The following is a 27,957-nucleotide window of genomic DNA, read 5'->3' on the forward strand; positions in this document are numbered from 1 at the left end:
GTCCTGATGCAGGGGCTGACCCAGCAGACAGGGAGGTTCTCAAAGCTGCTAACAAGAAGGGGTGAAATGGGAAGATACAGGTAGAATTTGCTGGTCTTTCATTTCTTAGGTTCTCCCCAGAGACTGGAAATGAATAAAAGTTAGTAAGGAAGAAATTTTGTGTTATAATAGTTTTCTAAAGGAAGAGGGAAGAGGGAAAGGGAAAGGTAAAATACAGGAAGCGGTCTATAACTGTTCAGAGCTCCCTAGGGCCACCGTAGCTGACTGGCAATTACTACACACTCAGCAGTTTGTAATGGTCAGTGATCAGGCTGCCTGACGTCCATCTGCTGGGTCAGGAAACCTCCCTCCCTGAACAAAATTATTAACCAGTGTTCAAGGGAAAAAGAAGCACTACAATTTCCAAGTCCAAGAATATTTCTTCTTCCTTTTTTCTTCTTTAAAGGAAACTTCTGGTTTCCAGTTGCGGTGCCCTTCAACCTCGCAAGGGTTAAACTCCTCCAGGGATGCACTGGGGCCCAAGGCTCTGAATTCCCTGGAACCTTGGGACCGAAGGACAGAGGAGAGGCAAGCTTGGGTATAAATCACTGCTCTGCACCCAGCACACAAAGAGGACTTTAGACTCAAGCATTCGTGTATGTGTCATGGGCTACTTCATAATTTTGCCAGCCCTTAGGGCTTGTGTGTGGAGGCCAGCTTTAAAAATCAAATGTAAAGGGGAAAAAAATCATTAAAAAAAACAAGGGACTCAGACCTCACAGCAGTTCTGTAAGACTTAGCACTAAAGATTGTTAAAAGACAGGCATGTCACCTCTTCTGTGCGTAGGTAGGGCAGTAGCTCCGCCAAGCCTGCAGGTGATGAGGCAGCCTGTGTCTCAAGGCCCCAGCCTCACCCACTGCGGGTCCGGCTCACTACGTCCTGCATATCTGTGGCAGCAAGTAGAATGAGAGAGAGAGAGAGAGAAAGAGAGGCTGGCTGGTTTTTAAATTGCAACAGTCTATGGGATTGTTTAGAGCCTTTTTAGTTTTCTAAAATTTCTTCTTAGGATGAAGGTCCAGGTGGTCCCTCAGAACAACCCACAGAGGCTGGAAGGAAAAAAGGACCCATTTTAGTGAGAATTACAAAACAGACTTTGCCTTTATTTCTGTTAAATACGAATGTCTTTTCTCTTGCTTGTGTCTCTAGGTCCTCGGGCGGGAAGTATACACCTCTAATAACCAGCTCGGGGGCATCCAGATCATGCACAACAATGGAGTGACCCACAGCACTGTCTGTGATGACTTCGAAGGGGTTTTCACTGTCCTGCACTGGCTGTCTTACATGCCTAAGGTGAGCCCTTCCCACCACAGCTCACTGTGCATTTGAGGTCTCCTCTTTATGGTAGATTTTTTTTTTTTATGAACTGTTCCTCTGAAAGCTGTTGATTTCTCCTTTTCTTAAAGCACCAGTTTGCCTTCTACCTTTAAAATGCCTGTGGACTTCATTGATTAGACCCCTCTCTCATGTTTTCAGCCATGGAGCCTTCGTGGCCTATCTAGGCTCAGATCCTAGCATGTTAAGGCTTCATCCTCATTGTGGGTTTTCTCCTTTGTAATACCCATCCTTCTCTCTGGGAAGCATCCCATAAAGCTCAGGCACACTGAAATCAGAGTCAGAGTGCACCATTTTGTGCTAGGCTCTCGCATGAGACTTGAGACCCGTGCATGCTCCTCAGAGCTTGGCACACAGTTGGGATGCTTCTAGCTGATGATTGGGACTAATGGCTGTGATTCCATTGGTTGTATGGGCCCTGCTCTTTGTAATGGTTGTTGCTGACTGCAGGGATAGGAATTGTTCACTGACTGCTGTGCTCCCTCCCACCCACCCTCTTTCAGAGCGTGCACAGTTCGGTCCCTCTCCTGAACTCCAAGGATCCTATAGACAGAGTCATCGAGTTTGTGCCCACAAAGGCCCCATATGATCCACGGTGGATGCTTGCAGGCCGTCCTCACCCAAGTATGTGTATGTTTGAAGGTCCTGTGGTGCCCTGGCCCTCGAGCTTTCAGTCTTCTTTCACTCACTGACCAATTCCTGCACAGCATCGTGTGACAGACAAAACCAAACTACTCAAGTACCTGGAAATGAGAAAATCTTTAGAATAGCTCTCTGAAGAAAAAGCTGAAAGATCCTTCAAGAAAAAAAAAAAAAGATCTACAAATCAGCCATTGAGTCACAAGCAGTGTAGTCATGAATACATTTCTTCCATTTATTCTGTCATTAAAGTGCTTATTAATGGATTCAAAGTCTTCAAAACAGTTAAATAAATATCCACCATAAAGTCATAGGTTTTTAAGACCAGAACTGTCAATCTAGTCTCTCTACACAGAGATTAACCAGATCAGTTTTAGAAAAGGTCTTTGAGACCCTCCGGTGTAGTGTGACTACACTCTTCTAAGCAAACTAATGCTGAGTGGCCACCCTGCATGCACCCTTCTTTTTTTTTAAGGTTTCACATGAAAAACATTGTGGTTACTACATTCACCCATATTATCAAGTCCCCCCACACCCCATTGCAGTCACTGTGCATCAGCATAGTAAGATGCCACAGAGTCACTACTTGTCTTCTCTGTGTTACACTGTCTTCCCCATAATCCCCCCCCCCACAGTGTGTGCCAATCATAATACCCCTCAATCCCCTTCTCCCTCTCGCCCCACCCTCCCTTTCCCACCCGTCCCCTCCCCTCCCCCTCCCTTTTGGTGACCACAAGTCCCTTCTTGGAGTCTGTGAGTCTGCTGCTGTTTTGTTCCTTCAGTTTTCTGCACACACCCTTCTTTTCTTAGAACATTGGTGATAGTATTGGTACTTGCTTTAGTTATTAATGTAAGAGTACTCTGTAAGATCATTTAATCATGAAGCTTTTCCTTTTATAAATACATAGAGTATGAATAAGCCCTCCCTCCATGTTGACCTAATATAATATATATCTCTTGTCTGGGGGCTGATTTTACCTAACTTTAAAGAAGAAATATGAAAACGATAAAAAGTGGTGACTCCATGTAAGGCAAATGTTCATTCTCATTTGTCAGTCCATTTGGCTGCTTTAACTAACCTTACTTATCAAGAGGTTCTTTTGTGAGACCCCAAATTCCCCACTTCATTTCAAATCTTTTTTTTTTCAAGTTGTTTGAGAAAGTATTTGTTATTCTTTGAATGTTTATTGCAGCTATTTCAAAGAAAGTCTGTATTTAAAAGATCATTCATTGTATTTGACTCCTTGTGATTTTTTTGAAAGACAAAGAGGCCTTTGTAAGGAAGACTTAATAAAACTTTATGGATACCCACTCTAAGCCAGGTGGGACTATAAAGCACTTCCAGGCTTACTACTTGTCAGAGATAAAAAGAGATCACCACTTTACAAGCCCAGAGAAGTTAAGTGATTTGTGCAAGATCACACAGCCATTGCTTAGGAGTTGGGGTTTATTCTGTAGGTTAATTATAGTTAGTATAGAAAAATCACCAGAGGAAGGTTGATTTTTAATTTAAAATTTTCCCTGTTGTCTTCAATGACTTGTTAATCTTAATAAAACTAGTTTTTCTTACAGAGCCAGAAAAATCACCATAGTAATCTTCTTTTTACCTCTCCTTTTTATACTATGATTATAATAAAACTATGAACTAAAGATACCTGTTAGCCTTAAAATCCAGACTTTTCTGGGAGAACTAGTAATAAGAGTCAGTGAGTGTTTTCCTGGGAAATATGGGGAGCCATCTTAGCTGACTTCTGAGTTCTGCATCTAAACTGAACATGACCTGCTCTTTGTGGGGCAGGGTGGGTGGTGGGTAAAGCCCACCTACAATAGCCATAGCCCACTAATGACTCCCTTCCCCAACCAACATATAAGGCAGGAAGGTTTTTAAAGAAGAAAATATGTCCGTTTTGAAATGAGTTCTTTAGTTCCAAGTCATTGTTATTGAAGTAGAAATTATAAAATGGTCCACACATGTAAAGTTAACATTTCAATATCCTAATGCACTTAGAAGTTTGGTTTGAACCTTCATCAAAATTTGAGCCCTCTTTCATGGGGTAAACAGATGTGTGTTTGTAGGGGGGCATTATCCTTGCCATTCATTATTAATGAGATCCACAGAATAAAATGAAATTTGTGATAAACTAAGTTTCTGTTTTTTGGATAATATTTTTTCATCGACTCCCTAGTAATTCATCCTGCTGTCTATGTGCAGCTAACATTCGCTCCCAAATCGAGTGACTTCAAGATTTTAATTTAGTGGAAGCGTTAAAGAAAGCAGATGATTCCCTGTGATAACTTAAAGCAGATATCTTCTAGGTGAAAAGTTAAAGTCATTTATTAGAGTAGATAGCGCTGTGATATTCTTCAAACTGACGCCCAACACAAGACCAGAATCTAAACGATCAGCTTTGGGCTCACGATAGAGAGATAATTTTGAAATGGATGATCACATTTTACACTGGGGCCATAGAGGCAAAGAATGTAGAACACAGTAATTACACATTTAGTCTTGATAAAACACTCTCCATCCTGTTTAAGTCAGCAGAGGTTAGCTTGCTCAGATCTCCACTTTTAATTGGTTTTGGACTTGGGTTTTTAGGGGGCGGAGGGCCATGTTCAAATTAGAAGAATCACTGAGAAACCATGAGCTGAGAGGACAAGTTAGAAAACAGTTATTTGCAGAAGCTTTTATGGGGCCTTGGTCAAACATGGATACCTGTAGAACAAAAGTTTTTTTCTTAAAACTAGGATGTTGAAACTTACGTGTCTTGCCAGTAAAGGAAATTCCATGTGTAAGGGAGGTTAATGACATTAAGTGTATGCATCTTAACATTATGTTTCCAGTGTCTGTCACAGTATATGGGCATGGCTCTTTCTTATAGGAAGATTATGGTTTGTCAGCTGTAGTTAAAGTGGGTGTCTCTTGTTGCTTTTCTAGGAGAGAAGCCAGAGTCCCTTTTCTTTTCCCCAAATTTAAGTCCTCATCTGATCATTAATACGTATCATACAGCTATCTTAAGCTTTCCACCAAAAGAAAATCAGTGGAATTAAATAAAATTGTAAACTAAGTTTTAAAACAGAAATACACAATTTGAAAACATCTTTAATGACTTGACTGCCTTTGACAAATGTTTGTGGTGTTTTGAAAAAAGCCAAGTTATTTATTTAAAAGCAGGCAAGCTCTCTCTGCTACCTGAACCCCATCATTTAACAATAAATGATGCTTTTGCTGATAAATTATTCTTTTTATGCCTACTAGAAATGAAATAGTAGGTAATGTCTGAGAAGGCAGATGAACATTCAACTGTCTAGTGCTTCCATCTATTATAATATGGTTAAAAACAACAAAGTCTCCCAAATAATCCCCCAGTGCATTTTCAGTGGATTGACTCTCTTTATTCTCTCTCTGTTTTCCTTCTTTCCCTTCTGTAGCCCAGAAAGGTCAATGGTTGAGTGGATTTTTTGACTATGGATCTTTCTCAGAAATCATGCAACCCTGGGCACAGACCGTGGTGGTTGGCAGAGCCAGGTAAGAGCTCTTCTGTTTTGGAAGCTCTTTTTCCTCCCAACTGAAAATAAAAAAGGAAGGGCCATGGCTGTGTAGGTTTTTACCAGTAATGCTCTCTTTGTCTAAACTTTCTAAGAATATTGGATTATAGCCATGCCCAAGGCAGCATAACTGGAGCACTGGTTCCTAGTAGTCATTTAGTGTGTTACTCCAATGATGCGTTTAATCTGAAGTCTGGTTTGACACATTTCCTTTTTATAATGCTGAAAAAAAGCTCTTTGGAGGCTGTAAAGCCCAACTGCAATAACCAGCCTACCATTGGCCCCGTTCTCCCCCAAAGACCATTTTATTTCAGGCATAGGTGACAAATAAATCAGACTCCTGTACATTCTGTGTGACCCAAAAAATCTATGTACCCTGAAAGAAGTTCCTTCATGGCATCAAGATTATTTAAGTAACAAATGTACTATATTGGCTTATCATCAGATTTGAATTGCAAAAAAAAAGTTTACCTGAAACAGAAATGAGTAAAATAAGCTGGAATAGGTTGCTGGGATACCTATATTTTTCAAATGGGAAATTGAAGTCTCTATTAAATTTTAATACCCACCCTGAGAAGTACCTCACTCAAAAGCAAGCTCTGCACGAAATAATCTGTAGCACTCCCTGTAACGAGCACCTGCCAAGGCCGATCTTGATCTTATTCTGCACTGCAGAGGCATGCTGCCCTAGGGACCCACATCTGGGGCCCACCTTCCTCTCGGGGGCTATCAGTTTTCCTTATCTTGGTGAAAAGTGGCACCTGCTCAAGATTCTCAAACATGCCACATTGGGTTGAGATTTAGATTCTAGCCTTGAAAATAATTCTAGGCTTTGTGGTTCTCTCAATACAGCAGGTCAGCACACCTCATGCTGCTGGTGACAAGGAGCCATCATATGGCAAATCCCACAGACAGGATCTTCCACTGTGACTCTGAATAAGGAGCCAGGTCAGGGATCAGCTCAGAATGAAACTCACAGGGACTCACTCCCATTTCCTGTTGTGTCTCAGGTCTCTTCTACTTCACCAGAGGCTTCTGGGTTCCAGTGAGAATCAGTCTTTGTGCCCAGTAAAATTCCCACTGGGAAGGTACAGGTGGGGGATGCATTAGAGAGAGAGCCCTCCTACCCAGGACCCATCAGTTTGTTACAGAGAGTCCTCCTATCACACTCTGACCAACTTTTTTGGAAATTTATCTCTTATCTATTCTGCCTCAGTTTTCCTGTCTGTAAAAACATGACAGGTTTTAAGCCTCAGAACAACAAACCTTTTTAAGGTCTTTAATATCCACCCATGGGAAACAAGAGAATAATGCTTTACACTTAGGTTTGGAAGAATAGGGATTGTCCTGTGAGCAAGATCAGTCAAGCTTGGCTTTAGTTAGCTCTGCCATTGTTTATTGTGACACTCACTCTGACTTCTTCCTTTCTTTCCATCTGATGAGTTCTGGACTTCTTACTCCAAACATATACACATGCTCACAAGTATATAAAACACAAATCGAGCTAGCTTCTTTCAAAAGCAATGGCATTTCAAGAAATAAATATAAATGTATTCTTCTGGGATTGTTACTGTAAGTGCTGCCAAAACTCATCTTTGGTATGTATGTTTGGAATATGTGTGCTATTGGCTGTAAATTGTCTTTTATTATTCCATGGCACCTTGTCCAGGGACACACTATAAAACAAGATGTAGCATCTTCATGTGCTAGCCTGATAAAATTTATATGAAGTATAATAGAAAACAGAAGTTGTTCTGAGCTGTTTTCAAGTTCAATAAATAACTGTAATACTCGGATAAAGATGTTCTTTATTAGGTCACATGGGCCCTAATATATAAGTTATAAGTTACCGATTTAGGGTGGCTTTTGCAATTACAAGTTTCCAGTTGGATTGTTAATCATTGTGAACAGAAATATTTCTAAACCCTCCTGTGTACCTCCTGCTCGTTGTCTGGTTGTCTAGAGGGCTTTTGATTCTGATTCAGTGCAGGCAAGTGACAAGGGGGTGGGTGGTCCCCACTCAGGCCCCTGTCAAGCCTCTTGTGATGACAGGAATCCATTTCTAGTAGCTAGTGTAACAACCAAAGACCATCTCTCATGGAAAAGTTTTGTTAGGGAATGCTGTGGGGAATGAGGCACTATAACCATCCCACCCCAACCCCAAGGAATGTGGCTTAGAAAGTAAAGATTGAATCACATTTTCCAGAATAAGGGCTCACCCTGTACCTTGTGGCCCTCTCTGACTCACTCTTTCTCTCTGGCTCTCTGGCTCTTCCTCTTTCTTCCTGATTTTTACTAGGAAATCTTTATGAGGATCAAGTTGGGAAGGTACATGGAGTATAGATGTGGAGGCTTTGAGTTCCTGAACAGTCTTTTAAATTAACATACTTGGAGATTAAATATATATGTCCAATATAGATCACCTATTTCACCAAGATTACTCCTGAAAGTTATCCCTGTCCCGTTGCTCTTTTCCAATGAAAGAGCATGTTATAAGTTTGCATAGCCATGTCCAGACTCTTGGCACATTGCGTCATCTCCATAACACACCTGCATGCTCCGCATCCACACGCCCACATGGGAAGACCTGCTGCACCCTCAGATCTTATCTGGAACCATATTATTAGTGTTCCATAGAAAACACAGCTCTATTCCAGCAATGCCAGCATTTATTAAAACAGTTACTGAAAGTCTCAGATTCTTACTACATTTCATATCTTTTCCCTCCATCAGAGGGGCTCTAGAGTGAAGTGAGAGATTTGGAAGGACAGAGATGGGGGTGTGTGCACATGCTAGGCTGTTGAGTCTGAATGCAAAGGCTCCCCTAGTTCAACCTGGTTTGAATTTATCCTGTGGTATGGAATAGGAGTGAGTCTGGGGGTAGTTCCCTACTGTATTTACCATGTTTACTAAATCCATAAAAGTTTCACATTTTACTGCAGAAGAATCAGATTTTCCCCTGCTTTCTGTATTTGTTCCCACTTTTCTCCCCTCAGTGTTTTGATATGGGATGGGAAAATAAATGACTTTTGGCATACATTGGGTTATTATGTGGATCATTTTTTACTAGGCTAGGAGGAATACCTGTGGGAGTAGTTGCTGTAGAAACACGAACAGTGGAACTAAGTATCCCAGCTGATCCTGCAAACCTGGATTCTGAAGCCAAGGTAGGTCACCTCGAGTACCCTGTGTGCCTGTGCTTGGAATAGTGTTTTCCTTCTGTAGAGCCTGTGGACATATTAGAAGCATTGCAAACTACCAGTTTTAGAGTAGATTGAATGATTTCAGACCGTCATCTGCTCACTTTTAAGATGACTCTAAATGGACTGTAAGCTAAATTCTGCCTGAAAAATTAAATGAACCTCCACAGTGGTTTTGTTGATGCTAGAAAACAATCTGTTTGTTGAGGAGATGGTCTTACAGAAAGGTGGCTGAGGGCCTGTGGTTCCAGGTTCTTTGAGCACACACATGGATGACCTATTACTGGAATTAATAATGAATTCTACCCTAATGCTAAATGTGAACACTGCAGTCCCATCTTTTTTAGAAGAATAGATTATGTTTTCACATCCTGACAAGATCTAGAAAATGAGGGGTGGGAGAGACTGGGAAGGAGATTATTTAATAGTGTCACACCAAGTGTCTGTTGATAACCACAGAACAGGAAAATCCATACTAAACACAGCGATGAGAGGACTTTGAGACTGTATAGTTGACTTACTTTGAGGACTAGTGTGGTTGAGTCATTCCCAGCTTGCCTTTGGGAAGCTGAGAACAAGGATTCTAGAGACTGCGTTCTTCCATTAGAAGCAGGAAATTTCCCCCTTTTGACTAAAGAGTAGTGATGTAATCAGGACTTAAAAGAGGAGTGTTTAACAAAGTCAAAGATTAAGGATCCTTTTTTATTTTGAAGATGATCTTGATAAACAATTCTTTTTTGTTTGGTTTGATAGAGTTTTTAATCAGTAGAACCTTGTTTGCCTCGGAGAGATTCCCTCTCAAACTGTGCTAATTTTGTCCTACTCTTTGACTATTCCCAATAGATAATCCAGCAGGCTGGCCAGGTTTGGTTCCCGGACTCTGCGTTCAAGACCTATCAGGCTATCAAGGACTTCAACCGTGAAGGGCTGCCTCTCATGGTCTTTGCCAACTGGAGAGGCTTCTCTGGTGGGATGAAAGGTGATTGGCTGGGCTCCGGGCTGGGGAGGCATGCTGAGTCCCAGGAACCCTGCAGCAGTGGGAGGGAGGGTTTATACTGGGCAGAGCCTCTGGGTGTCCTGACAGCCCAGTGGACACCCTAGGCTTTTGGGGATTATGCTCCCTCAGAGATATCTTCTGAGTTACAACTTGAATGGGAAAATTCTGTATGTTTTATAAATCCACACAGAATTTCAGAATAATCTACTAGTGTCAAGGAGGGCTGCTGTTGTGGAATTAGCTTTTGCAGGAAACAATGGACTTTTCTGTTGGTGCTGGGGAAATATGATTGTGCTAGTCTCTGACCCCTCTTTCTGGGCATAGTCTTTATTACTCTTTAATACTCTACAATGACCAAAGTAGGTACTGAAATCAGCCAACACCAAAAGAAAAAAAGATCTGTACTAGAGGCTGTTCTTTGTGGCAGTTTGTGATATTTTCTACTATTATCTAATAACAACCCCTGGGCCTATGGCCCCAGCATATTAGACCATTATTATAAAGGCTTTGCTCTGTTCTATGGGAGTTGCTTAATGATTAGGCAGTGAGTATACTATCACCATTTACTGAGAATCCTTTGTGTGCAGAGCTGCTGTGGACAGTTCAGGAGTGCCAGAGGAAACACAACTCTGCCTCTTAACAGTAGTGAAGTGCTCTCTCCAGTGGCCAGAGACTCATGGCCACACTGAGGTCAGGGACTACATACCAGGAGGAGATGCATATGCTGATGAGTGTCAACTTGATCGGCTCACTGGGGAGAACTCAGGGTTCTGAAGCAGTAGGGTGTGCTAGGGGAATGGGAGGAGGGAGTAGATGGCCCTGTTGGCAGTAAATATAGTGATCAGAGATAGGGACTTAGGAATTGTGAAAGAAAGAACTCTCAGCAGGGCACCCAGAGATAGCGTGGGGCAAGAGAATCTCTAGCTATGAGGGAGGAAAAATTTGGGGAAGTTACCCTTTTCTAGATTATCAGCTAGGTGTCCAGAGGGATTAGAGTCTTATGCCATCAACTTTCCTTTACCAAGCTAGCAAAAGCCCTGTATGGCCAGGCCTCACTGCCAAAATGTAGGAGACTAGGGTGATCTACCTATCTTTCTCCCTTCCTCCCTCCTTACCATCCCTCCCTCCCTCCTTCCTTTCACTGAAAAGTTCCCTTTTGCCCGTATTTGCTGGAGAATAACCAAATTTTGCACTTTTCTTGGGGAAGGAAGACTTGGATTATACATGCAAATTAATGTTTGTATACTTATTTAGACTATAAAGGTGAATTATTTTTTGACAAAGATAGTAAATCAGTGGAAATGCCATGAGATACTGAAAGCATAGGTTAATTAAACAAGTCAATCTTAACACATTTTTATTGAGTTCTTATGTGCAAGGAACTATGCTCGCTACATCAGAGAAAACAAAACTAAGCAGGAATCAGACAAAGTATAAACGAAATACTATGGTGTTCAAAAAGGATTATACTATATTGAAGGATTTTTCTTGTGGTGGGGTAGACTCTGAAGCTCCTTTCATTATGTAGAGGTTCATTTAGCTTCAGATTTCACTTGATCCCAGATTCCTTGCCTGTAAGATTTACATTAAAAATTTCATTAAGAATTAGGAGAGAATTCATTGCTATTACTCCTTAGTTACCTTTCTTGGGGGGCAGAGGGAGGAGGTTGAGAATTCAGTCTTCCTGACATTACTTAGGAGTTCAGAGTTCAAAAGTTTGCTGCTTGTAGGAAAAGCTTCAATTCTGTTACATGTTTTGGCTCAGGCCCAGATTGGCTGCCAGCCCTGTAATAATCGGAACAATTACAATTCGTTCAGTGCTTTCCACCAAAAGAAACTGCGCTAACCATTTTACCTGCATTATCTTACATAATCATCACAATAGGCACCTCTAAGGGGTAAGCTATATTATCATCTGCATTTTACATAAACTAAGACTTAGGTTAAGTAAATTTCCCTAGCTAAAAAAATGACAGAGTTGGGAGAAGAACACAGATCTGCCTGACTTCCTGTAGCACAGTTGGCTGATTTTAGAGCCTTGGACTGACCAGATCTACAAGAATATCCCTAGAACAGAATGTCTAGGTCCCTGAGAAAGCTATTATCCACCTACCTCTCCTCTCCTTTGGGGTTTTCCTTTCTTATTGTGATAAGAAACTTGAAGAGCTCAGAAATGAGGTGTTTTTTTTTTATTGTAGCAAAACGTACATAACAATATTTATCATTTTAATCATTTGTAATGCACAATTCAGCAACATTAACTACATTCACAAGGTTGTGTAGCCATTATATATATACACACACATATATATCCAAACTTTTTCATCATCCCTGACAAAAAATCTGTCCCCTAATTCCCCACTTCTCCCTACCCCCTGCCTCTGGTCAGAAAGCAGTTATTGGCCTGATACAGACCAGGGACAGCTCTGTCTTCTGAATTTTGATGCTGCTGCATCCAGTTCACACAGCACTTAAGACAAATAAGCTTTGGGGAAGATAGAGATCAGTGTGAAGTAGGAGGGGGAGGAACATCGGGCCTTTAGTATTTACATACAGGTCAGGATGTTTTCTACATATTATCTCATGTAAAGGGACCTAAACCAAGAGTCATTCCACATCCCTTGGGGAGATGTTTGCAGTTTTGGTTTCAATACTGGCTGGGGATTATGCAGGGAGGGAAAATAAACAATTAGGCCATCCCTCAGTGCACACAAACACACAGCCAGGAGCCGACTGCACTGTGGGTAAAATGACTCCAAAATTGTGTGTAATGAGTAGGAAAAGATTAGAGACAGCTCTTGCTATGCTGAAAATTGACATTAGTGGAAGGCAAAAAAGAAAAAACTCTTTACTAGTCAGCCTAGGAGGTCTAATTCAAGCAGTAAAAATATAAATAAATAAATAAAAGTATGTCAAGATGGTACTGGTGCTTTTTTTCCGATGAGCTCTATCTGGCCGGAAGGCTATTCAGCATAATGCAAAATTAAATTATAAAAACTGGCTGAATATTTAGATGGAAGAGCCATTTGGAAGCAGTTTATTTAGACGAACCGGCAATGACCCACAACAGGGAGACATCAAGCGTGAAATTTACTAGAAATTAGCACCAGGGTCCCAGCCTCAGCATGAATAGCTTGATAGGATGCAAATCCCAGTGATATTAAGCTGCCTCACTGCTGGCGCTACAGGGTCACTCTCAGTTGGCTTTTCATGTTATACTTATTATTTTTTCCTGGGACAGGTTATAAATAACAATAAAAAAACATTTATTGAAAACTTTAACTGGAATGAAAGTCTATTTTAAAGTCTCTGATTACTTGGATGTTGAAATACTGTGTCAGCCAGCCATAATGACCTCGTGAGACCTTACGTGTGTGCAGCTTGCGTATATGCCTAATGTTTGCCTCCAGCCTCTGACAGATGATCCTGCCCAAGCCAGGAGATCTGTTCCAGTTTGGAGAGTATGGGGCACTGTGGCAATCCTTCACCACTCTGCTCCCTTGTTTGGTCCATGTGGCTGTCGGTACTTATCTGTGTTGTGTAACAAATGAAAGACCTAAGCAGGTTGGTGCCTGGGTGCTGAGAACATTCTGGAAAGGCTGTGTGGTCCCTGGTCCTGCAGATGTGCTTTATGCAGAAGGCTTAGAAAGCGCTAAGCTCCCACCTCTCCAGTGGTATTTCCCATTCCCACTTGCATTTCTCATGGCCTGAAAATTGACAGCATATGCATAGCTTTAAAATTCCCTAGACTGATTTCTAGCCTAAACCCTTGGGAATACCTCTCCCTGCTACTCTTGGCTATGCTTTTGCTCTGTTTCTTAAATATGAAGGGATTTCAGACAAATGTGTGTTTGCCAAGTACTTCAACCTGCCTTTCAAAATGTGTGATTGGGGGCAGCTGTGATTCAGTGAGCATGTTTATTTATCTGTGTGCTTGTGTATGTTTTAATAGCCTTTGTTGCTTTTTTGGTGTTTTGATGGTTGGATTGTGGGTCCGTTGGTGTTCCAGGTTAGATGGAGGCCTTGTTTTCAATCCCAAGATTGTCAGCTTTAATGAAACTTGATTTCCCCTTTTCTACTAATAGTCTTAGAGCCTGAAGATGATTGTTTGGCAGTCAGAGCCAAGCCCTTCACACAGTTGGTAGTGTCCTCAGTATAATTTCTGAGCAGGTAAAATTTAGAAATATTCAATTATTTTATTCAAGTCTTTTCTGGTTTTACTCAGCAATTGTATCAGATTCTGGAAAGCAGATTACTTCAGCTTCACACACTTTCCTTTCTAATAAGAATGATGAGTTAAGAATGAGGTAGTAGAATGGGGACTTTAGAGCCAAAAATATCTGAGTTCAATTCTTATCTTGCACCCACTCATCTCTCACTTAGCTATAAGAAGATGATGATTTTCTGATGATTAAATGATTTGTATGTGTATGTATATGAAGGCATGCTCTCTGGTATGCAGTAAAGTAGCCACAATGATTGAAGAGGGACCAAAGTCCATTTCACAAAAATAAAAAATGCACACATACTCAACTTCATCCCAGATTAGATGCATATACTATGAAATCAAGTTTTTTTTAAATTAAATAAATGGAAGTACATTTTAAATGAAGTCCCCACTCCCTTTCTTTTTGGGAGCTGGTTCTGTTAATCATAGACAGATTTTAATGTAGATAGGTCTGTAACAAACAGAAGTGGGTGAAGAGGTTGGAAACTGTCTTCATTTACCTCTCATTTTCTTCCTTGTCATGTAGGGTGACTTTTTTTGTGCTGTTTTCTGTTTTACTTTCTCCTTTATCAGTGTCTCCCATTTTTTCTCGGTGCACGACACCACTGAGGGCCACTCCATTCTGTCACTCGTTCTGAGACTGTACTCTTGGCAGCACTGAAAAATGTACTGCTAATTACACAATTATTTTATTGTGCAACACTGGTTGAAATAGCCACTAAAGAATTAATTTAGTTAAAATAATTTGAACTGAGCAATTATTTTCATAACCACAGAATTAGCATAAGTGCTTAAAGTCCTTTATTCCCTACTCTTCATACAGCAGTTGTGTAATTAGCAGTAAATTTTTTTGGTCTGTGCTTTCCCCCCCAAAGGAATAAATGTCTTTGCTCTGATCATATATACAGAGTATATGACCATATACATTCCTTATAGGGTAGGAAGTTTTTCCAGGGGCAACTTCTGAATTTTGGGAATTTCCAACGTCTTCACAGACCAGCCATGTTGGAGCATTGAAGAAAGGCATATGCCTTGCAGTAAGCTGCGCTCACTGATGGTTTGTGTATACAGAGCCATTTTTACTTTGGAGAAGGTGGCAGGTTAATTTGCCAGTAACTACAATGAAAGCAATTTCTATTCGGTTTGCTCCTAACTTCCTGAAAAATGCTTCTTTGGATTTCCAGAATTGATTTATTCCAAACTGAGATCCTTGCCTTGATAGGAAAGTTTGAACTCAGTTGAACCTGTTATTTGGTCTTTAGAAAGGATCCATTGTGGTTCCACTGAAGTACTCACTAAACATCTGGAATCATAAACCTAAAACTTTAGTAATGTTTAGACTTCAATGGGCTGGGAAATGGAAAGAATCCCATAAATTGTTGGGAAATAAATAACTGATTTAACTTTCCAAGGACTCACTTCATTTATGCACCAGAGGTCCCTTTTCTCCAGGCTGCTCCAGGCCTTGCAGGGATTTTACAAAGTGTACTCTTTAGCAAAATTAAGAAGTGGCTCCTCTTTTTATGTGGCTGTGTGATATTTACAATAAACATATTCATTTAAAATTTTTTCTCTCATTGATACCCTGATAAAAACTGTAAAGAATGAATTTGTTTTTCTCTTCTCATTGTGTTCCTCCCAAAGTGTGTATGTGTTCCTCCATTCGTCCAGCAGACACTTAACTTACCTGTGTTCCAGGCACTGGACAGGACACTGGGGATTACAAGGATGAAAGATGCAGTTTCTGACGATAAAATTTCTGAAGGGACCATTTCCATTAGCTGCACATTTTAAGAGCTATCATATGCCAAGTGTCATGAGAAGGATTGAAAAGAGTTTGAATAGTTCCTTCCTTCAAAAAACAATATAGTGAGAGAGAGCACATATTGACATGAAAAATACTCAATGTTTGTACAGCAAGTGTGGGTTAATGTGGTGAAACCTGAGTACAGAAATTCAGGGAGGATATAAAATGGATATGCAGTCCGTAGGCCCTGCACACTGTATCTTGTCAAAGTCGGTGTACTTCTCTTGTGCTTTTGAAGATTCCCCTGGGGTCTTGAATATTATACAGTTAGAGATACCAATCCCTTTAGTCTTTAGGGTGGCCAAATAGGACCTGGGATGGCTGGACCTTCAGATCTGTCACCTCTGGCATGAGCAGCCTCCTCATGGAGGCACAGTGACCCATATAAATATTATTTTTTATATGTGCTGTGAACAATGGAAGCACCATTTGATGATTTCTTATTTGTCTCATTCCCTATAGATATGTACGACCAAGTGTTGAAGTTTGGTGCCTACATCGTGGATAGCTTACGGGAGTGCTCACAGCCTGTGATGGTTTACATTCCTCCCCAGGCCGAGCTTCGGGGTGGCTCCTGGGTAGTGATTGACCCCACCATCAACCCCCGGCACATGGAGATGTACGCCGACCGAGAAAGCAGGTAGCACTCCTTCCTGATATGTATTCACTGCCTCGGAGGATCCTGTAGCTGTTGGTCTCCTCCTGGAGAACATAACCAAGAGAACCTTATTGGAATCTATTTCCAGAGGGCTTCAAGGTCAGAAAAATAGACTTTGTAAATAATGTCTGCTGGTAAGCAAAGGAAACCAAGCTGGAGTCAAGCTTTCTCAGTGTGATTCTCCACCCCAGATTGTTTTGCCATGAAGTCCTCTATTCCAGGCACCCCCAAACTCAGAGAGATTCTCTCTTCCTATTTGTTGTTCAGATATGCCTATTCACTGTCTCTTTTTTAGGTATGTGGCAAAGGGAGCCTAAAGCAAGTGGAAGGACTGAGCTGTTAGTCTGGAGTTCTAGGGTCTTAACCCAGCCCTGCTCCTGACTGGTGAACTTGGAGCAGTCCTTACTCTCTGGGCTGCTAGTAGAGCAATCTGGGTGGTCTCTGAGGTGCACCACAGCACTCACATTCTGTGATTCCAAACCAGAGCTTCTCCCTCAGAGTCCTGTGTCCCACTCCGGCATTCTAGGAGGCTTGGCGAACACAGTGTCTGCAGCAGCTAATGAACTGAATACGTCCCAGGCTTTTGTTAGGAGACGGTACCTACAAATACTTACATAAAACAGATCAAATCTACCTGCCTTTCATAATCTGCTTTCAACCCTTTCCAAAGTAGGTAAATTTCACATTGTATTTTCTCAACATTTTCCATGCCAATTCCTATAGTCTGTCATTTTATTAGAGTACCTGCCTCTCTTCTCCAAGAATTCAGCCTTCTACTTCAAAGGCTGCTTAGGGGAGAGTCCTAATGATTATCTAATCACTAGGCTAAAAAGTTCTATACTCAGGTATTTATTATTATTATTTAATTTTTACCTAGCCTCTAATCTGTTATCAGATCAGAAACAATTCCTTTGCAGACTTTGGAGCAAAACTCTCCTGGTTTCGAATCCAGCTCTGTTGCTTGTTCGACTTGGACAAGTCTCTTAATGTCCCATACCTTACTTCCTCTTCTTGAAAATGGGGATAATAGTACCTCACCTCATAGAGGATGTAGACTGAGCATAGGAGCGTTGTGAAGATTTATATGTAAGCACTTAAAACAGTGCCACATACATAGTAACCAGTAGCTGTAATATTTTTTAAATGTAATTTTTTTAGAAGTATTTAGGGTAAAGTTCCTGATGATAGAACGTTATTAGTATGTACTAGCAGTAACCAGGAGACCTTTCAATTTCCATAGCAGTAGGCAGAACGTTTTCTTTACAGCCTGGCCTGGCCTAGTATTTCTAAGTCCTACCAGCAGACTGACAGCTATGCATGGGGCTCATCAGCACAGACCCTTCATTGTACAGCCTAAATGCTGGAGGCTGTTCCCTTGCCACTGTGCCTATGTCATCTTTTTTTTTTTCCTGGAAAATAATGTAATTCCTGTTACCTTTATCAGGTGGGTGGTAGAATCTGTATTCTTCTCCCTTTGAGATGGAAGTAGACTGGTGTGGTAATAAAAATTATTTTAATTGGGTTTTTGCCAGGCCTTTCTCATATTTCTCTTAGGTACTTGTCTGATGCCTGCTTCTCTCCGTGGGGTTAGTTCTGTGAACCATGGGGGTCCAAAACTATAATGAAGCTATTTCCTGGTCCACCAATTATAACTGGCTTCATTCTGTTGTCTTCTTCCTTTAAAGGGCCTCTAATTCTGTTTTGTTTTGTTCTGTTTTCTTTCTCTCTGATCCAGGGGATCAGTTCTGGAGCCAGAAGGGACAGTAGAAATCAAATTCCGCAGAAAGGATCTGGTGAAAACTATGCGTCGGGTGGACCCAGTTTACATGCACTTGGCTGAGCGATTGGGTATGTCTGCTTGTCCTCCTGGCAAATCAATGAGCCATTCAGCTGATTTGTAATGAGTGCATTCGTAGACCAGGGGAGGAGGCACTGAAGCATTTGATCAAATTCATGATAATCTTTATTTACTGTCTTCTATATGGTAAGAACTCTGGTAGAATGAAATAGTGTGTGTAATAGGAGGGAAAGTGGGTTCTGAAAAAGCAGAAGTCACTAGATTTTTCTTAGGATATTTCCTTAGAGTTCACATAGCCCATCTTTTAAGACTTATGGATGTCCTTGTAAAGAGTGATTGGCTGGAAGTTACTGTTGGAGGCAGACTAATCAGGCAGAGAATATGCTAGACTTAAATGTCCCATTTCTGCTTGTCTCTTTGGAGGAGCCCGCCACGTTTCTGAGGGATGTGAGAGTCAATGTCATGGGATAGAAAAGCTGGAGACTTACCCAGGTGGTTTTCTGGGGCCATCCTGAGCTGGATGGAGAAATAGAAGTAAAAATCGCGCACTGTGTGTTTCCAAACAATGCAGCTATGACGGCAATAGCCCTGGGAGTATTTGCTCACGGCCTCCAGCCATCACTCTGCTGCCCATTTGTTCTCAGAGCTTTTGGAAGGCACTTGTGATCTGGACATAGGGCTGAACTGTGGGAGCCTTATGTTGAGTCCAGAGGCTGAACAAGTTTCAGATTCTTTTAAAACACTGATTCCCTGCTCAGATCACCCGTTGAGCCCCTTGCTATGTTTAGTAAAGATATTGCTGGAGGTTCTTTTGTTTGTTGGTTTGTTTTGTTCTAGTTTTTCTGAAGGAACAAAGAGATTTTCTTTAAAGTATTAGTGAAACTCAGTGAATGGAATGCATTAAAAAAAAATAGATGCTAGCTGATTTATGTTCCAAATAGTAATTTAATCAATGAAGTACTTTTTGTGTTTCTCTGTCTTCACCATCTAGAGACACAAAAATTTCTGAGTGCATGTGCTCTAGAGACTGCACGTCCTGATGTTTGGAGCCTCAGCAGGTTGCTTGCCAAACACATTGACATGGGTTATAATAAACCTTGCTTGTGTCCCGTTGTTTGCCATTAGGTAATGGCCGCCAATAACTAACCCATCACAGTCTGATCCTTTTATGGGAAATGCACACAAACAACAAGAAACTGGCAAGGTTGTTTCTAAAATCTATTGCCACCCAGAATTGTTGAGGTGTTTTTTTCTCTTTCTTCTCCAAACAGGATAATTACTTCTGATCAACCTCTTACACTTTAATTAAAGTAACTGCAGCTCAAGAGCAAGTTAGTCACAACTGTACATAGAGAGCTCTAAAAGCTTCAGCCACTGATAAGCATCTTACTTAGACGGCTTATAATTGCTCCCAGCATCAGGCAGTCATTGCTGCTGTTTTTACCACTACTTCTGTGGAAAGGCAGCAGTGCCACAATTGCAGGACACAGCGAATTGCATAATTTTCTTTTTTTTTTTTTCATTTTTTCTTTTTTTGCTAGTTTTCTTTCTGGCCAATTTAAAATTTGTCAAAGTCGGTCTTCTTCTGGATCACTGCCCTTTGATATTTCGCGCACTCCATTTGCCACAAACAAGCCGCAGGGCCGCTGTTCATGCTGACTCTAGCAGAAGCAGAGCGCTCCATTTATCTTACACTGCCTGCTGAATTCCTACTCATTAACTGGGGGTTCACTGCCTCTTTTTAACCCCCCAATGGCTGTTATCATCCCTTCAGAGTAACCGGGTGGTAGGAAAGGGATCCTCTCTGACATCTGCAGAACGACCGGATGGTGAGGGGTATGGGGCTAACGCTTCTCTCCCTTGAAGGAAAGTGATCGCGCTTCCACTCTCACCCAGCACTTTTTAACTTTTGAAACACAGGAAGAGGAGAGGGAGGAGATTCCCAAGTGACGCCTGTTTAATCATTTGTTACAAATCATCTCATTATCAATTTCCTGTGTGCACTGAAGAAAACCGTATTTATTTAACCTTGACCAAAATGGCACTAGAGGAAGAATCCTTAGTTGACCAAATGTGAAACAGACTCTGGCCCAGGGCAGCCTGTGAATATGAGCAGTGAATCCAGAATAAAAATAACTATGTACGAGTCTTAGTTACGTTGCTTTCAGGTAAATTGTTTAACTTCTCCAAACATCAGTTTCTTTATCTAGGAAATGGGTAATGCCCCCATCTAGCTACTGAGAGAGTGAGATGACTCTGCGTTTGCCTTGAATCTGTGAAGTGTTTTTCAGATGTGGGGATTGGCTTCATTTCCTTTCCATCTTAAGCATTAGAAGAAGCACAGGGCCATCTTTGGTACTGAGCATTCTCTGTGGCATAGGTCCACTTTTGGAGCAAGGGGTATAGGAAAGGACATATGAACCAGGAGCAGCAGTCTTGTCTCTCAGGCATTTGCAGTTTTTCTGGGAGGGCATGCATACCCAGGTGTATTTGTAGGCTCACAGATCAGCAGGGATGTAACAGTACAAGCTGTGGACTGAGCTCCTTTTGGGTCCACGTTGGCTTCTGGCTCCTTCTCAATGCCTAGAACTAAAGACTGCCAAAATGCTTTTCTACAGAGTGTGTGCAAATGAGCTCATTTTCAAGATTGAGAGGTTAAGGCAAAATGAAGAGTTAAATAAACCATCCAAGTACAAAACAAATGCACATCAGAGCCCAGACTGGAATTCTGGTTCCCTATGTTCCACTTTCCTCAGGATTTCCTCAGATTTTCCCTCAGCTTAATAGTGAGCCTGATCAAAATTAAACAAGAATTCCTTCCTTTTGTTTTCTGAGAAAAAATTTGATTTAGGAGAAAGCCCACAGAAGTGGATGTTATCTTCCCAATCTCTTTCCAAATCAGCCTCTGGACTGGGGAGCATGCTGTCAGGTCACTCAGACAAACCAGTGCACAACTGAGTGGCTGTGTTCAAAACATAATTACTGTTCATTCTCTATGGGTAATGCATAATATTTAATTTCTGAACAGCTAACTTCATCTCTTTCAGAATTTTTACTTTTAAAAACAATGACCTTTTATGTAGTTTGGGTAGGAAGGTAGTGAATTACTGGTTTGCAGTTCTGTGATTATCGCAGAGTATGAAAACAGCACATACATTGATTCCTGATAGAGGTAAAGAGAATTACCACAGAAAGAAATGTGATATAAACCCAAATTACAGTATTGCATTGCTGGGCCAGTTCTGACCCTGAATTTCCCAGAACTACAGCTTGGTAGAGTCAGTGTAGAGTATGTAACATCCTACCATTCTGGTTGCTACAAGGAAATTAAATTCCTTCTCTGGAAAGGGAGGCCAAGCCCTCCACAGCCTCTTTGTGCTTCTCTGACAATCCTCTACCTACACACAGAGCCAGAGCTGGGGGAGTGAGTGGTGTGGAACGGGGTGGTCTTCCTAGCCTGGCCTCTTGAGCGCTGTGACCTGAGATCCTCTCCTAGATTCTTGCCCTCCTCCTGTGTTCAGAGAGAAATGACAAATCAGTTCAGACAGAGAACTGTCCAGCCCCAAGTGTGAAGCAATTGTAAGTTCCCCACTGACCCTCTCCCTCCATACAAAGAGTACTCAGGTCAAGAAGCCACTTAGTGCAACTTCTGTCTGCTCCAGACACACATCTTGGTCGTGGCCTTGCTCCCAGACGGCCGGGCAGCACACCCTGGCAGTGACAGTCTGACCCAGGCAGAGGCAGTGCTGTATGGCCCTTCCAGGTCTGCCCTCTACCCAGCACGCCCTCTGGCCCAAGGTACCCCAGTACCTACAGAGGGAGTGTTGTGGCTGCAGATGAGGATAAATTTGTCTAAAAATCTTTGGGAATGCCTTCCTTCCAAGCTTTCTCTTTAGCAGCCAGATTACAGGAAAAGGACACTTTCTTGGGTTAAGAAGGTACAGGGGTTCAGCTGCTTTTCTGGCAGAGATGATCAAAGTATCTGAGCTGCATGCTTTTCCATCTCATGTGTCTGTTCTTCAAGATATTATTAGGTGAAATGAGCTAGTTGCTTGTTTGAGGCAGAAAGTAGTATTCTTACCTGGAAAATTGAACAAAAGAAGTTTCAAACCATGCTTGGAGAGTGGCCTCTGACCCTCTGACCTGTTGTAGATGGAGTGTCGTCCCTGGCAATGTGGCCACCCAAGCACTGGTCTCTGCATAGAGAACTGAGGTTTTCTATCAAGAAAGTGGAGACTGGAATCATGCCTCCTCCCTTAAGTTGACAGCAGCTTAAAACCTACCACTTCCTCACACTGATTCAGAAGCTCTTTGTCTTGATGCAATTCAGTGCAACAGTGACAATATTTTCTGGGAAGGGGGAGAGGTCATTTTGGTCTGATCCGTTAATCTGATTGTATTTATAAAAGCACCTGGGCTTGCTTCTTCCCAGGAAGCAGTGATTCACAATTGTGTCAGGCCGGAGGGACCTGGCAGGCGATTTTGTTAGACTGAACCTGAGCTTCTGCCTGCCTGCAGGCTGTCACAATATATCTGAGAGACCATGTTTCCCTCTTGGCCCCAGCTGCCACAGATCTGTGTCCCTTGACCTGTCAGACTGAGAGCAATTTAGGGAAAGAAAATAGTAAAGACTGCAAGGCTTATTGCCATTAGGATTCAGAGAATTCTGTGCTGTTGCCTGACTCTTTGATGTGGGGTGTTTGCATGGGGGCACAGGAGACAGGGCTACAGGGGGAGTGATCTTTTTTTATTCCTATTTGGAAATCTGTGGGTTTACTATAATAACTCTTAAAAATATGAACAGCAGAGCATTAACATCATTGCAAGGACCTTAGGGTTAAACATCCCTTGAGAGGATTGCTGTTAAAATCAATATGCAAATGCAGTTGTATTTAGATAGGTATGGCCTCCTTTGAAGAAAAGCAGATATATGAAAATGGGATTTAAAAAAAAAAACTAGATACATTGGGAGAAATTATTCCCATTACAAAAGGATTATTTGCTTTACCAAAGGATTCACTGCAGGGTTCCTGCTAAATAGCTCCCTTAAGGCATTTAAAACAGGATCTGATTTACACAGTTTTTCAAGAATGCTTTTGTGTAAAGAAAGGCACACCTGTGATGGATACAGACCTAGTTTTGCAGGCTTTTTTCCACCTTATCTTAATATCTTTATAGGGAAATTTCTTTCAACATAGAAAATGTGATTACATAGATCTTTTAAACAGCTACTTATGTTTGTACTTCTGAATCTTAATAAGATTCCAGTCTTTTTTATGCTGATTTTTCAGTCTCAAGGTTGAGGTACAGTGTGTGTGCTTATATCTGAGATATTCAGGAGCTCAGTAGGGTGGGCAGGGGTGGTTTAGGCCTTTTCTTTAGCTTCATAAGTATTTAACCAATCAAAGCAAATCGCTTTCTTATGGGAAGAAGGGCCCATAAAAGTTAAAATCGGGTTTAAATTTACATAAGCTTTGTAGTATAACCAAAAAAAAATTAAAAAGTTTAATATCATGTTCTTTTATAAAACATTTTTCCTATTTGCCAGATTAGGACTATTATTACATAAATGAGAAACTGAGTCCAGAAAAGGAGAGAGATTCTGCAAGGTCACCTGGTACCTCTAGCTGAGCAGAGAATTTTTAGTCTATCAGTCTGGCTTTTATTCTAAGTTTTGAAAATTCATCCCTCCCACAAATCCTGCTCAATAGGATGTGGTCTCCTCATCCATGAGGTAAGGCTCTCATCTTCCTGCCCTCCCTTAAGTGTCATGTCTGGGTAGACTACACCTCCCACTGCAGAAATCAGCTGTCTCCTCTGAAGCTTTGGCCCCTGGAGAAGAGAGGTGGCTTTTCATTATGTTCTGGCAGCAGGAACACCTGACTTGTGGGTCAGTGTAACTTCTTTCATTTAAAGAGCATAGGCTCTTTAAGGCTTCTCTGCCTTTTGGCTAAGATCAAGTATAGTATCTGTTGTTATCAATTTACTATGTGATACGTCCTCTGTCCAAGGACAGTATATTCAATGGGTTTTTAGAATTAGGAGATGGAATGGGAGTTTGCTTCATCCTTTCCACATACCGACCTGGTGTTGTAGTACTTCCAGGAATGGCACACCTTCTTTGGGCGAAATTCAAAAAATAAAGAATAATGAATAAACAAAGAGCATGGGCTCTGAACCAGACTACATAAGCCCAAATCCCAGCTACACCAATTCCTAGCTTTATGACCTTGGGCAAATTACTTCACTTTTTTGTACCTCAGTTTCCTCCTCCATAAGATAATGATCTTACAGGGTTGCTGCAGGATTAAATGAGGTGAAAAGTACTTAGTACGAGCACATAGTAACATCTCAGTAATGTTAGCTGTTCCATTTGATCAGACTTGATGCCTCTTCTGTATTTAACTCTTCACATGAAAATTTTTTAATTATGAAGTTGGATTTTTAGATTTCATGGGGACTTTTTATTTTGGGAAGGAAGGGATGAGAGTAACTAATGTTTCTTCTACCATTTCACCGTTTTTCTAAAGTAGGATTCTAGAAAAGAATGACTTTCTTCTCTGTAGCATATTCTTAAACACACACATGCACACACACTGACTTGCTTTCCAAAAAACCCTGAGGCCCTGCAATCTGGCTAGAAAAGAAAGAAAACCATTCCAAGATATTTAATTGTACAGGGAGCTTACAGGATTGATCGAGAGCTTAGCTTTTTACAATAGTCCAGTGAATAAGAAATGCTCCTGACAAACGATCAATGATAGGATAATCACTCTTTATCCCCCTCCTCATTCTTACCTTCTTTCTTTCAGGAGAACAGGGTTCAGAAGTCAAAAATCTTTATAGACGCCGCTTTTAAATTAAGCAGAAAATAGACATTGACATATTTGTTAATCTCCCCTAAATCATTACCAGGCTGGCTGCTTGGCTGTACAAGGAAAGAGGGGTCCTTGATGTGCTACACAAGGGTCTAACTAGCTTAAGAGCAGCCTTTCGTTCTTAGAAAATAAAATAGAGACAACCTTTTTTTTTTACTGTTAAAACAAAGCACACAAATCCTTGGCTTCATGTGCATTTTTAAATACATCCATTCTCTACATCTGTCTTTTCCTTTCTTTGATATTTTTTGGAGGTAGGTCTGAAGGAATCAAAACAGGCAGCCTTTGGAGGAATGCTGTATGATCTTCCTAGTCTCAGGAGGGCCAGAGCATTACAGGTGTTTATTTCATTACTCTTTCAAACCTCTAGAATATCTTGATTGGGTGGACAAGAACTTTGTTAGTCCAGGAGCCCACCTTCTCTGTCCCTATAATTTGGTAAAGCCAAGGCCTTGTTCCCAGAGTGTTCTGCTCCTAAGCCCCTAAGTCCTTTCCCCTCTGTGTCCAGTGCTGAGCTGTGCCCTTAACTCCTAACACAATGAGCCAAACTCTCCAGCTGATTTCCTTCTGTGGCCACCACTAGGACACCTGTTTGGCCGCCATCACTACCATTTCATGTGGAAAAACGCAGGCTTCAGAGATAGCTTAGGCCCAAGTATAAATCCTGACTTTACTACTTAAGAGCTAGATGCCATTGGGCAAGTCACTTTACATTTCAGAGCCCTGATTTTCTCATTTGTGAAACAGACACCCCATCTGCAGGTGGAGTTGTTAGAAGGATTAGAGGTGATCTATGTGAAGCAACTTGGAAAGCACTCAGTAACGCTGAGATGTTCAGCACCATAGCAGTATTAACAGCTGACCAGACCTAGGTTCGGAATTATACATGGTGACTTGTGAGCTATGTGATCCTGAAAACATTAAGTGTGGTGCCTGGCACACAGCAAATGCTCAATACGTGCTATGTGTTATATATGATGTGTGTAATGTCTGTGCATCTACAAGCACAACGCTGGTTGTTTACCCAGAGGGAGAATGTTTGTAAGGGTCTGGAACTTCTTTTTCGGCCATATCCATAGTCCTGCCATCCCTTGCCCCTAGCAAGTCTGTGATTTTGCCCACTGTTGTGTGTGTTCTTGATCTCACAATAACAGGGGGAGCTACCCTCAAACCTTGGGCCTGCCTAGGAGATCACATCTGACCTGCAGAATGGGAATTATTGGAAACATCATCTTAGTCTATAATGTGGAGTGGAACTAAGATGGAACTTCCGTTTTATCAGCCAGGAGGCTGACATCATCATTTAGCCTTTTCTGAAATTAAAGGGATACTGTTACTGAAGCACTTGTCCCAGGCCCCAAATGAGTGAGAAGAGAGAACATGACACAATGTACAAAAGCTTTGGACCTAACCTGTTGCATTTGAGTCCCAGCTCTGCCCTTTTCTGGTTTTGTGACTTAATAAGTAACGTAAATTCACAGGGCATTGGTTTCCTCACCTGTAAGATGAGGATAATAAAAATACCGACCTTCTTAAGATTGTTGTAAGGCTTAAACAAGTTGATAGATATAAAGCATTTAGAATAGTGCCCAGTGCCCTATAAATATTAGCTTTGGTGACTTACTGTATGCATTGGGGAGCCCAGGAAAAACATTTATTTTAGCTTGGCTTACTTTTTTAACTTCCCATTTGATAAGATTTCACAGAAAAGTTATGTGTCCTATACAAAGGCCTTCTGATGCCTTTTTCTCAGATTCACCTGTTAACATCTTGTCCCATTTGCTTTATCATGTCTGCACGCTCGTGCATGTGCTTATACACTCTCCACAAACATACATGTTTTCTTTGGACCATTTGAGAGTATCTATAGCTATCATGCTCCTTCATCCATAAATATTTAGTGTTTCTAAGAACACAGACTTTCTCTCATATAACTATATCAAAATCAGAAAATACAACATTGACACAATACTACTGTCTAATTCATGTTAAAATTTTACCATTTGTCCCAATAATGTCTCCTACAGGTGTTTTTTGGTTTGTTTGGTTTTTGTTTCTGGTCCAGTTCAGAGGTCAAACACAAGACCACACATTGCAATGTGTTGTCATGTATTTTTAGTCTCTTTTAATCTGAAATAGTTCTTTAGCCTTTCCTTATCTTAAATGATCTTGACTTTTTTTTGAAGAGTACAGGCCACATTTTTGTAGCATGCTTCTCAATTTGGGCTTGTTTTTTATTTCCCTATGGTTAGATTCAGATTATGCATTTTTAGCAGGATACTGCAAAAGTGATGTTACATCCTCAGGACATCGTATCAGGAGGCACATGATGTCAATATGTCTGGCTCTTGGTGATAGTAATTTTGATTACCTGTTTAAGGTTTTGTTCACAAGGTTAATCTACTGTAAAGTTACCATTTTCCCCTTTGTAATTAATGAGTAATTTATAAGGCGATACTTTGAGACTAGGTAAATATCCAGTTCCTCATCAAGCTCTCACCCACTAGTTCTAGTATCCATTGATAATTCTTGGCAGAATCAATTACTGTGATGGTTGTAAAATGGTGATTTTCTAATTCCACTGTTCCTTCTACATCTGTTGTTACTCTGCTGGAAGGGTGAGTGTTCTCTCTCTTTCTCCCCCATTTATTTATTTTTAGCAAGATGGACTTACAGGTTCTTAATTTTATAAATATTCTTTCTGGTAATAAATATTATTATCCTGTTTCAATAAATCTGGTTGCTCAAAATGTCCCAGATTTGGACAGTGAGAACCCCTTCAGACTGGTTCTCGTGTCCTTTTAACCTGTCCAGTCATTTTTTTTTAGTGC

At 41.1% G+C, this 27,957-nt stretch overlaps 1 protein-coding gene and 1 non-coding gene across 13 annotated transcripts in view; both read left to right on the forward strand.

Annotated features, from left to right (window-relative positions):
- Window positions 1-27,957, forward strand: part of ACACA (acetyl-CoA carboxylase alpha) — a 305,940-nt gene that overhangs the window by 264,890 nt on the left and 13,093 nt on the right. For all 12 annotated transcript variants that reach the window (XM_036911058.2, XM_036911069.2, XM_036911059.2 and 9 more), the window contains 7 exons: window positions 1,187-1,330; window positions 1,876-1,996; window positions 5,444-5,540; window positions 8,631-8,727; window positions 9,604-9,739; window positions 16,255-16,432; window positions 18,186-18,298. In XM_036911058.2, coding sequence (XP_036766953.2) covers window positions 1,187-1,330; window positions 1,876-1,996; window positions 5,444-5,540; window positions 8,631-8,727; window positions 9,604-9,739; window positions 16,255-16,432; window positions 18,186-18,298 — 886 coding nt within the window. The remainder of the gene's footprint in view (window positions 1-1,186; window positions 1,331-1,875; window positions 1,997-5,443; window positions 5,541-8,630; window positions 8,728-9,603; window positions 9,740-16,254; window positions 16,433-18,185; window positions 18,299-27,957) is intronic.
- Window positions 24,179-24,369, forward strand: LOC118925352 (U2 spliceosomal RNA). The gene has a single exon (XR_005030016.1). It is a non-coding gene; the product is annotated as a U2 spliceosomal RNA (small nuclear RNA).

The sequence above is a fragment of the Manis pentadactyla genome, chromosome 4 (genome assembly GCF_030020395.1).
Source record: "Manis pentadactyla isolate mManPen7 chromosome 4, mManPen7.hap1, whole genome shotgun sequence".
Lineage (NCBI taxonomy): Eukaryota > Metazoa > Chordata > Mammalia > Pholidota > Manidae > Manis > Manis pentadactyla.